General features: G+C 40.3%; 1 protein-coding gene across 1 annotated transcript in view; it reads left to right on the top strand.

Moving 5' to 3' along the window:
* RGS7BP (regulator of G protein signaling 7 binding protein) overlaps positions 1–12,490 on the top strand; it is a 106,844-nt gene that overhangs the window by 79,400 nt on the left and 14,954 nt on the right. The window contains exon 4 of the mRNA XM_052659154.1: positions 12,192–12,339. Coding sequence (XP_052515114.1) covers positions 12,192–12,339 — 148 coding nt within the window. The remainder of the gene's footprint in view (positions 1–12,191; positions 12,340–12,490) is intronic.

Genomic DNA, 12,490 nt, shown 5'->3' with positions numbered 1-12,490 from the left:
GTATATAGTCTCGTGGAGAGAAATAGGAGGGGAAGAAAGTTCTAAAAATCCCAAACACTAATAATTACAATGTCAATAATTAAAATAGAATAGGTAATGTAATAGAAAGTGACCATGACTGGGTGACTATTGTAGAAGGGGTGATCAAAACTCTCTGAGGAGACAGAACTTAATCTGAGATTTAATGACAAGAAGGACACAATTTCATAAACATTTGTATCTAATGCAAAGGACCCAAGACCAGAACAAGTTTATACTATTTGAAGAACATAAATATAAACAACTTCTGGAATCTAAGGGCAGTCTAACACCATTTATTATTCCGTCTCCTTGTCTTAAATACCAAACAGGGAGCAGGACACCATATTCATCACCTTTAGTCAAAGTAGATGTCAGCTGAGGACTAGGAAAATAACAATGGTCACAGCTTCCGCTTGTTATGTACCTTCTACTTGCCAGGTGCTTTATCCATGCCATCTTATTTTGTACTCAAATATTGTTTTTCCCACTCTACAGATGGAGAAGCTGAGGCTCAAAGAGGTAACATGTCCAGGGTCATCTAACACATTCATCCCCTCCACAAAGTTTGTGATTGTTCTACCACACAAAACCGTTGCCCACTAAGCTACCTTGGAGAAAGGCAGGAAAACATATCAAATGGAGAAGTGAAAAATACTAGCCTAGCACCATGAGCTGAATTTATTCTCAGATCTGACTTAATGATTGGTGTGCATATTTCAAGACACGTTTAATGAACTGCTAAAATTCATTGTGCATTTTATTTCTTACCAAAAGAAGTTCAGAGAGTTACTTCTAAGATGGGAGGGAAAGTGAACTCCATCAATCACTTAATAATTTACAAAATATTTTGATTTGGGTAAAGAAGTTTAATTCTGCCTAGGAAATGCTTATATTTAGGAAAATCAAATGCAGCTTTCATGTGATACAAAGGGAGCATGATTTTAGCTATGATACTCATTCTGAGAAAGTTGAAGTCAATTAACTACACAGTTGATACCTCCTGAACATTGTTCTGCTCTACCTTAGGGGCTGGAAATGGAGCAATGAAAGCCTCACAGGGACCTCCCTCAAACATGTTTCTATTGTCTCCAGTGTCCTGTTATTCTGCTTCCTCCATGCAGCTAGGAGAACCACCAAGATGACTACTACTCTGGGGGCATTACTACTGTAGTGTCGTAAGAAGTACAGAGGACAGAGGGAAGTGGGAGGGGCTGGGAAGAGGGAGGTAGCTCTGTCTCTTCTCTCAATTGGAAAATGTTAATTTCCCAGTGTATGGGCAAGAAAAGAGCTCTGTTTATGGTATAAGTATTATTTTTCCACTATATGTTTTATGGCACTATGAATATCTCACCACAATGTAGAAGAGCCTTTGAAACTATTTTTTTAATACAGGTAAACAACTAACTGAATTAATATAACTTATTTTTATTTAAATTACATGCTTTTTGGAAATGCAAGGATAAAAGTGAATTACTTAACAGCCTACATTTCCCCACTCCTTTTCACAGTGCATGGAGTTACAAAGCTTCTACCATTTATGAAAATGCATGAGAACAAGCATAACCATGTGGATAAGCTTCCACACATTTCCTGTAAGCTGTGTTCATTTAGTTGCTCACAGTCAGTACAAAAACCATCCCAGGAGCCTTCCCTAGATACAGTATCATAGCAGATAATGTGTCTGGAGCACAGAGGACATGAGAAACTTGCCCCTGCCATCAGGGAAATGATAGTGTGGTGATATAATATTTGCTCAGAGAAGATTAGTTTGGTTTGTTTTGATTCCTAGGGACATTCATACAAATGAATAAAGTTGACTATGGTGGATATCAGAGGCCAAACTCAGGGCCTCCAAGGGGATGCTATGGCAGTGCTCTCTACTGTCACTCTAGGCTGAAGAAGGAGTGGCAGCAAGAAGGAGGGGAGGTGAAGGAAGAGAGAAAAATAGTAAGAGAAGAAAGAATGGGAGAAGTGAGATCAGCAGTAGGAAAGAGGTCTCCAGAGTGGAGGGTGAAAAAGGGGCCACCACTCTAAATAAAAGACCCCAGCCCAGTCTGCTGGGGCTAGTGAAGTCCTAGGACTTTGGAGGTGGAAGGAGCTCTGTGGGACTTTTCAGGCTGCCCCCCAATCAGATGTTTTTGTTCCTCCTCAACAACTGACCATTTCTCACGAATATAAGAATAACCAGCCTTCCAAACTGGTATGTGCTTCATGGGTGGCTTCCTTTAACTTTTTCTCAAACATGCCTGTTATAGTATCCATAAACAGGCTAAAAATACATGGAAATCCCAAAGGAGCTGAAGGCCAAAAGCTTTGCACAGCCCTGAGGAAAGTGGCCAACTTTTTGATGTCTTGGTTCTCGACAGGGTGAAGCCAGCTTAGTGTGATTTTAAGGTGCTCTAAAGGCTCTCCTTCTCCCCTCGCTCCATCTCCTCCCTGAGAAAATACTTGTTCACTGAGGCCTGAAATTGATTTTTCAGGGGACAGAGTTTTTCATTTCATAATAAAAAAAAATGATTTTAAATGCATAGTCACTCTTGGGCAAAGTAAAACTTTGACTTGAAGTTACTGTCTGGAAGCAGCCTGACCCTTTTCCTGAGAGGAGTGCAGACACCATCTGAGGTGCTCCTTCCAAGGATCCCTGGTCAACGGGGGGAAGCTGGGGATGCAGAACTCAGATCTGCCACTGTCCAGGTGTGTGGGGCACTCCCCTGCTGACTTTCTGATGGGGCTCAAAAGAACATCTAGCCTCTCCAACCTCGTCTCTAATCAGCCACCCCAGCCCACCTGCCCCCCAAACCCTGCTGGCCACACTCAAGGAATCTTGAACTACTTTGAGGAACCTGAATTTGGAAGTTCTTTCCAGTTGCTCCCTCTGCCTATAACATATTGTCCACCCCACCCTATCCCACCACCACCCTTTCACACAGTCTGCCCCTTCGCTTTCTTTGAGTTGAAACTTAGATGGGACTTCCCTGCAGAGAGCTCTCCCTGGCTTTCCATGGCTGGACCTAGGCCTACCCAGTGTGCTCCCCAGGCATATGTTAAATAGAGGGATAGACATCTGACCTGTTGTCTGTTGTCCTCTCTAGAATTGATCACCTTGAGTGTGTTCACCATTACTTTCAGTTAATAATTATTGAATAAGCAAAAGGAATTTGCTTTCACTCTGTTGTTGAAAGAGAGGGAGTATACCTGGAGAAAAAGAAGCTTGTCCAGAGATGTTGGACTGAATTAGTACCAGCAAAAGATAAAATGAACAGAGTAAATCCATATTAGTTCTTGTATTTGTCAGGATAGGGTACCAACTGTATGAAACAACACCAAATCTCAACGGATTAGAACAAAACAGTTCACTACTTATGTCAGAGTCCAACCCCAGAGCTGGGGTGGGCTGGGCCCTTTTGTTCTTTCGATTCCCCACATCCATCCAATGGTCAGGGGAGAAAAGAAAGCATAAGGGTTTCTACGGGAGGATTTTTAGAAGCTCATCTGGAAGAAGCATACATCATTCTTACTCAGAATTCATTTGCCAAAACTCTGTCACACAGGAGAGAAAAAAAAAGGGAGGAAGAGGAAAAAAAATAGAGGTCGGCAAACACAAAACAGTCTCCTGTGGCCCTGAAAAACAAGGAAGGATGATTTCAACAAACCAGAATTGAGGAATTTCTCAAAGCTCAAAAGCAATGGAGATTGGATTGGTGGATATAAATGAAAAAAGGAAGCCAGAGCCGATAAGAAACTCAAGGAGAAACAAAAGAAATTCATGCAGGAGAAAAATACTACAAAAATAAAATTGATTCCAGAGATACTTCAACCTAAGAGTCAACAAATGCAAATCACAGGAAAGATTTCTGGAAACGCTGTCCGGGAAATCAATGTTCAAAATTGCATTCAGGAAGAGCTGGACTACCCCACACTGAGTAACTGAGATAGGCATTGCTTGCCCCAGGAGGATACCTGCTGTGAGTGTCGGGTCTGGGCAGCAAAGCAGAACAGAGGGTGAAATAACTGGGATCCTCCATGAGGGCAGCTGCAGAACAGGAAAGGGAGCACAAGAGTGCAGTGTTTTTTCTCAGGCTAAATTGTTCCACCTATCTCTTTGGAGTAGAACTTGTAAACAAGAAACTCCAAGCAAACATGGGACCCAAGAAATAAGATGTGTACCCAGGTCAGCTTATCAGTGGAGATGAGAAGCACCCAGAAGACAAGCTGTAGACAGGCATTGTCCAGCCAAACACCTGCTCCTTTTCCAGTCACCAGAAGAAAGATGCTCATCAGAATGATAGGCCAACAGAAAAACCCACACCCTGAAAGGGATGTACCAAATGGCAATATGCAAACAGCTAATGCTTGATGAACAGATTTTAAGTAGAAACAGATGAAGAATTTAAAATATAAATGTAATTCATAGTCTCAGAGAGATTTGTTTTAGGTCTGTCACAGCTCAGAAACAGTCATTACAGCAGTAAGGATCTATCAGTTTTGTTGGAAAGGAAAGTGTTATCTATCAAATAAAAATTTCAGTAGATGGTTTAATTAGTGTTGGGAGACAGTTTTTCAGTCTCTTGCATGTCTGCATATCTTACATAGTGAGATACTGACTGCCTTTGTTTCACACTATCTTTTCAAGGATGTTTATTTAGTAAATGTCTTGAAAAAGAGAGACTGTGTCTCCCTCCAGAGCAAGGCATGCTTACAATTCAGTATAATGAAAATATTTCCCTCTGAAGCAAAGGGCAGACATGCCTTCTTACCGAAGGCATGTCTCTTCTATAAAGTCTTCTTATAGAAGTCTTTGGATCCTTAATTTCAGGGCTCTTATCTCCTGTGTGTGTGGAGGTATGAGACACCCTTCTGGGGTCTCAAGAAATTCACACAAATGCTGCTACTCTATTCCTGTTTTGTGCACAAAGTTGTCTTTGTCTCTACCCTTGGGTCTCTTTCCAGTACCCATGAGAATGTGGCAGGTTAACACACATAGAGGAAATTCAGACCCTTCACAGTTCTTAACAATTATTATAATGGAAATACTGAGAGCTTAAAATAGGGACTCGTAGTTAAGACTTTGGGCTTCCAATGCAGGGAGTGCTGGTTTGGTCCCTGGTCAGGAAACGAAAACCCACATGCTTTGCAGTGCAGCCAAAACAAACAGAAACCCATAAAATAGCTACCTGAAAGGTCAAGTCAAGTTGCTCTCCCAGAACTCAGTCCCCACGGTGAATTTAGAATATAGGGGATAAATACGATCCAGAGACTCTAACATGAAATAGGAATTCTGATAGAACTGAGAAAATATAAATAGATAACCAACAAATAGAAAAGCTTTCCCCAAACCTAATGGAAGAAATATGTTAATTGAGAAGGCTATAACATCTCAATAAATCACTCCACATATTACTTAATAATTACAAAGGGAAAAGGATTCCTCCACCTATAAATGCTGGAAGAAATCACCTTAACTGTGCTATCAGTACTTAACTAACCTCATTAATAATGGAACAAACACTTGTGTGCTTTCTAATGCAAGGCACTAAAAAGGACACAGTATTGCTTCTATAATATTCTCGCTAAAAATGTTTACTCTGAATCTAGACTTATGGAAATAATCAGACAATTCTATATTTAAAGACATTCTTTAAAACAACTGGTCTGGACCCTCTGTTCAAAAATATCAACATCATGAAGGATGAAAAAAGACCGGGAGTCTGTTCTAGATTAAAAGAGAATAAAGAAACATGACAGATAAATGTGGTGTATAATCCTTAATTGAATCCTTCAATGTAAAAAGAAAGCTATAAATGACATTACTGGGAAAACTGGATATTGTGGAATATTTGGAAAACTGGAAAATTTAGATATATATATTAAATAATAAAGTAAAAGTGTTAGTTGCTCATTGTGTCTGACTCTTTGTGACCCCATGGGCAGTAGCCTGCCAGGCTCCTCTGTCCATGGAATTTTCCAGGCAAGAATGGTAGAATGGGTTGCCATTTCCTTCTCCAGGGGGTCTTCCCGACCCAGGGATCCCACTGGGATCTCCTGCGTTGCAAGCAGATTCTTTACCATCTGAACCACTAAGGAAGCCCATCCATTAAATAATAGTATTGCATCAAATTGAATTGAATCACGAATTTAATTAAAGTTAAACAAAGTTTTTCATGTGATAATGGTTTTAAGATTCTATAGGAAAATGTTCTTTAGGAGATATATGTTGAAGTATTTGGGATGAAATATCATTAATGTCTGTAACTTTTACATGGCCCATCAAAAATTATAAACCTTGTACATATATATAAATTATATACATAATCTTATCTGTGAAATCCATATATGTGCCTATATGTATATATACACACACACACACACACAGAGGGAGAGAGACAAAAGAAAAATATGGTTAAACCAACAACACTGTAAAGCAATTTTCCTCCAATTAAAAAATAAGTTAAAAAAAGGAAAATAGGTCTAAATATTAACAATTGGTAAAACTAGAATATTTGGGGTGTTCATTGAATTATTCTGGAAGTCTGCTCTAGGTCTGAAAATTTTCAATATAAAATAACTGGAGAAAATAGACTGCAAATGCAAGTCAAATGCCAAAAAAAGAGTAATGTATAAAGTACTCATATCTAGACATATTTAGGAACCATTTCATAACTCAATTGTTTAAAAATAAAAAAATTTCAGAAGGCCATAAACAGTCTACATACATAGCATCCTTGGATATATATAGAAGAAAGAGAACAATATCAGCCAAGTTCTGAAAGAAACTTAGAACATAGATTTTTATATCCAGCCAATTAGAATTTAAGTGCGAGTACAGAGAGAGAAGCAAAAAGTATTTTCAGTAATATGAAGACTAAGAAATTATGTATTCAAAGATCTCCTCTGAAATAGTCAAAGATATATTCTAGAAAAATTAAAATGAATCCAGGAAAGAGGAAGATACGAAATCCAAGAAGCAGTGGTATACAAAGAAATTGTCAGCCATCAATATGCAGCATTAGAGATTAGAAACAGTTACAATAGAAAACTATACTATTAAAAATGTAATTAGCGAATGATTTTCAAGGACAAATAAATTACCAGACTCAAGGAAAGCAAAATCTTTTCATAAACCATGAAACCTAGACAGTACTGAAAAAGTAATCAATGAGTCATCTTTTGCTAAAGTTCCAAGTTTCAGATGCTAGTAATTTATAGTTTCACTTGCAGTGGAAATTATCATTAACTATCATGGAGATAAAACTCTTTCAAATCAGCAAGACAGCCGAAGTGATATGAACAGAAAATGTACAGAAGGAATGAATACAGGTAGCCAATTAACTTACAAAAAAATATTAAATTTAATCTCAGTCCAGTTCAGTTGCTCAGTTGTGTCCAACTGTTTGCAATCCCATGGATTGCAGCACGCCAGGCCTCCCTGTCTATCACCAACTCCCAGAGTTCACTCAAACTCGTGTCCACTGAGTCGGTGATGCCATGCAACCATCTCATCCTCTGTCATCCCCTTCTCCTCCCACCTTCAATCTTTCCCAGCATCAGGGTCTTTTCAAATGAGTCAGCTCTTCACATTAGGTGGCCAGAGTACTGGAGTTTCTTCACCACCAGTCCTTCCAATGAATATTCAGGACTGATTTCCTTTAGGATGGACTGGTTGGATCTCCTTGCAGTCCAAGGGAGTCTCAAGAGTCTTCTCCAACACCACAGTTCAAAAGCATCAATTCTTCGGCACTCAGCTTTCTTTATAGTCCAACTGTCACATCCATACATGACCACTGGAAAAACCATAGCCTTGACTAGACGGACCTTTGTTGGCAAAGGCACATTACTTTTTAATATACTCTCTAGGTTGGTCATAACTTTTCTCCCAAGGAGTAAGCATCTTTTAATTTCATGGCTGCAGTCACCATCTGCAGTGATTTTGCAGCCCAAGAAAAGAAAGTCAGCCACTGTTTCCACTGTTTCCCCATCTATTTGTCATGAAGTGGTGGGGCTGGATGCCATGATCTTAGTTTTCTGAATGTTGAGCTTTAAGCCAACTTTTTCACTCTCCTCTTTCACTTTCATCAAGAGACTCTTTAGTTATTCTTCACTTTCTGCCATAAGGGTGGTGTCATCTGCATATCTGAGGTTACTGATATTTCTCCTGGCAATCTTGATTCCAGCTTGTGCTTCATCCAGCCTAGCATTTCTCATGATGTACTCTGCATATAAGTTAAATTAGCATGGTGACAATATATAGCTTTGACATACTCCTTCCCCGATTTGGAACCAGTCTGTTGTTCCAGTTCTAATTGTTGCTTCCTGACCTGCATACAGATTTCTCAAGAGGCAGCTCAGGTGGTCTGGTAGTCCCATCTCTTTCAGAATTTTCCACAGTTTGTTGTGGTCCACACAGTCAAAGGCTTTGGCGTAGTCAGTAAAGCAGAAGTAGATATTTTTCTGGAACTCTCTTGCTTTTTCAATGATCCAAATTTAATCTCAGTAGTAATAAAAGAAAGGGAAAAAGAACTTCAATGAAAGATTCTATTTTCCCCCATCAAATAAGCAAAAATTAAATATTGATAATTAAAGTTCTGGGAAAAGTGTATGGAAATGGATTCTCTCATTCAGAGTTGGTGGAAGCGAAATGTAAATTAGCATAGCCTGCAACTTCCCTGGTAGGCCATGGTAAAGACTCTGCCTTCCAGTTTAGGCGATGCAGGTTCAAACCTTGGTTGGGGAACTAAGATCCCACGTGCTATGGGACAGCAAAGCCCATCCTTCACAACAGGAAAACCTGCGCACCACAGCAAAGACCCAACACCCCCGCCAAAAAAAAATTAGCATAGCCTTTTCAGAGGCCAGTGTGGCAATATGTATTAAAGTACCAAATGTGAATACGTGTATTTTGTCCCAGTTTTCTATATTAAAGGATCTGTCCTATACAAATACTGGCATATGGTAAAGAAAGGGAAGAATGACAATGTCAATTCCTTACTGGGGAATACTATGCATCCATTAAAAAGCATGAAATAAATGAGAATGCACTAATATGAAAGTATCTCTAACCATGATGACATGGTGAAGAAAGTTGTATAACATATATAATTACCTTTTTTAATGCCATACATCTATCTATTGAAATTGTCCAATGTGTAAGACTTCACCCTTGGTACTGGACTTACAGAACTAAAGAAAAGAGATAAATTCCTGGCCTTACAGACTTTACATATCCAATTTGGAGATGAGTGATTAGAGTAGGGTTGGGGCAAGCAAATAATAAGCTGGTTAGCAAATAGATAACATACTTTCTAACAGTGGTAAGTTCTATGCAGGCAATACATAGGGACTGCAGTGGGAAAGATGCCCAGTGTCAAGTCAGTGCTCTCAGAAAATGAAGGCAGTTTTGATCTGAATACATGTTCTGAAATTGAAAACCACTCCAGTTTCCTGTCTTTTATGATGCGCCAGCCAGAGAAGATATAGTATGATCAAAATTCTGCAGAGATTTCGTGAGCTGACAGAAAGCACCAAACTGCAGGTCCAGCATCTAGGTTTTCCATTCTTGTTCATCTGCATTAGCAGAATTAGACCTAAGCTCTGAAAAATGAGGGAAAGGAGGGCATACTTGGCATTGCAAGCTCCTAGGCCTGTTTCAGGAAAACATGAGTAGTTATGTTACTTTGAAAAAGTTATAGAATGTAGTTGCCTTATTAAGTAGAATTAGCACAGGCAGTAAGAGTAAACAGTCACTGTGGGCTGGAGTCCATCTAAGCCTTCATGTGTAAGAGGTGAATATATGAAGGAAGTAGAGGGAGGACTTTAAGTCTGAACATCACACTGCCTTGAGTTCTCCCTTGTTCCCACGAAGGAAAGCTTTGGGCTCTCTAGTCCTGACCACAGGACAAGGCCTACAGTGGTCCCACGCCAAGCAGAGCCCATAAAGCAGAGAATTTGTGTGCATCTTCTGGGTCTCCAATTTGCTGCCCAAACCATACTCCATTCTCCACAGATTTCAGCACCAAAGGAGCAGAACAGGAGCCATGCGTGCTTTCAGATGGGCCTCTCCTTTAGAGCTTTGGGCTGTTTTAGGGGGGACACACCCTGTTTTGTCTCTTACACAAATATTAGCCACCACTGCTCAGATTCACATCCCAAGGCTGAATGCTCAGAAGTAGGTGCCACATGGACTGCACTTGTGCACTCTACCAGGAGATGAGTGCAAATGCCAAGAAGCCAGTGCCTTCCAACTGGGAAATGGGAGTATGCTAAATCATGTACCTGATTAATCTCTACCAACAGAAATACCATAAAACTGGAAAAGGCAATTAAATCACCCAGGATCAGTGTGCATAAAGTATACACAAAAGGAACAAAAATTTCAGCAGTAAACTTGTGTTTGTGCTTTGGCTGAATATTCAGAGGTCCATTTCTACTATAGGCTGATGAATGGTACACAATTACCAGTTAATTGCTTGTTTCTTTCTCCTTGTGTTGCTACCTCATGGATTAGAAATGACAGGGATAAAATTTTTGCTAGACCCCTTCAAATCAGGAACCCAAGGGAAAAGATTCCCATTAGATTTTACCATAACAGCCTGCTTTTTCTTAAGTGTTTTTATATTTTGTTTTTTAACGTGCAAAAACAATTACATGATGATTAAGAAAACTGAGCTAAGAGGTAACCAGGTGGAGCTGCTATCTCATGAACATTCAATGATACAGGCTATAACTATTTCTTGACAACCAGTCTAGAGCTGTAGTTACATAATACAAATAAAACTCGTTGAAAGAGTGAAACAATATAGCTACCCACTTTTTACCAGATTACATCATATTATACAACAGCTTTGTAATTATTTGTAAGTTTTTTAAATTGTCTATCTCCAGCACTTTGAGTTCCTTGAGGCAAAGACTATGTCTTTCTCTCACTTCTGTATCTCTAGCATCAAGCCCAGTACCTGATACTTAGCGGACACTCAGGAAACATTTGTGAGTGAATGAATGAATAACTGAACAACTGTAAAGGCCAGGTTTCAAATCCTGTTCTTAAGCCTCACAGGCCCTTCTCATGATAGCAAGATATCTCCTTGCAGATACACAGATGTTCAAGGTAGAATAAAAGGCATTAACAGAGGACACCTGGGCCACAGACTATATACCTCCCATATAATTTCATAGGAATTTATGGCTTAACCAATTTGGAGATTTGTTTCCAGAAAGCATTTGATTTATTCCCTTAAGATCAGTCGCGGTGAGTACAAGTCTTAGTGCATTGGCAATGCACTGCTATGGACAGCTTCTCAGTGCAAGGTGCTTCGGCTGATGACACTGATGGTCTCAACAGAGCGTGGCCGGATCCTGAGACTGGGCTCTTCCCTCACAGAAGGATACACTGGAGGAGGCTAGAGAGCCAACGGAACGGAAGGCAGGTCCTTAATCTCTGCTGCTTCCCTCAGGCCCCCAGGGCTGGTGTCAGAATTAGAGAGAGCACCAGGAGCTCCTGTTCCTCCTGCGGGGTGTCACCGGCTTCTGGCCCTGCATCTGAGGACGAAAGAGCAGCATGACCTGGCAGGCTAACTCCCCTTCTCCCGAGCCAACCTGATTCCACTCACCAATACTCCCTCAAAAGCAGGGCCCTTACTACAGGTTGAATTGACCTCCAGACACCTGTCCCAGAATGTTGTGAAAATATGCTCCTCACATACACACACAACTCACTTTAGTGTTCAGAAAGTCTTTAGGGGCTGCCCTGGTGATCCAGCTGTTAAAAATCCTCCTGCCAATGCAAGGGACACAGGTTTAATCCCTGCTCCAAGAAGATTCCACATGCCACAGAGCAGCTAAGCCTGTGTGCCCCAACTTCTGAAGCCAGCGAGCCTAGAGCCCATCCTTAACAAACTGAAACAACCACAATGAAAAGCCTGCGCACTGCAACGAAGAGTAGCCCCTGCCAGCCACAACTAGAGAAAATCCATGTGTAGCAACAAAGACCCAGCACAGCCAAAATAAATAAATAATAATAATAATAAATATTAATAAAATAAAGATTAATAAAAGCTTTTAGGGTTAATGGAGCATTTGGCTCAAAGCATAGCCAAAGTCTGCAATGATACCTTGGGTATAGGATTTGCATTTATGATTTCTTATCCCCTTCTCTTTACTAACACCCACTCCGTTAGGAAAGGAGCCTGGAGGGGGAAGCAAGAGTCTGGATTGCAAAATTGAGGAGTGTGCTGAAACACCTGCTCTCGAGGACTCCTCGTCATCCCCTGTAGATATTCAGCAACATTCCTGGCAGGTTTCCACAGACATTGAGAACACTGAAAGGTAAGTGGGAAGTTACCCTAAATAGATTGCCAGTCCTCCTCCAATTAATACTTAGGGGCTACAGAGGGTTGACATTATTTTTCTTTCAGATTCAGAAAACAGAGCTCTCAGTAAACCGAGATGAGAGACAGTAAGGAGTCCAAATCCATCT

Source organism: Budorcas taxicolor, chromosome 20, assembly GCF_023091745.1.
Source record: "Budorcas taxicolor isolate Tak-1 chromosome 20, Takin1.1, whole genome shotgun sequence".
Classification (NCBI taxonomy): Eukaryota; Metazoa; Chordata; class Mammalia; order Artiodactyla; family Bovidae; genus Budorcas; species Budorcas taxicolor.
Note: the sequence above shows the minus strand (reverse complement) of the source record. Positions and strands in the feature narration are given on the sequence as shown.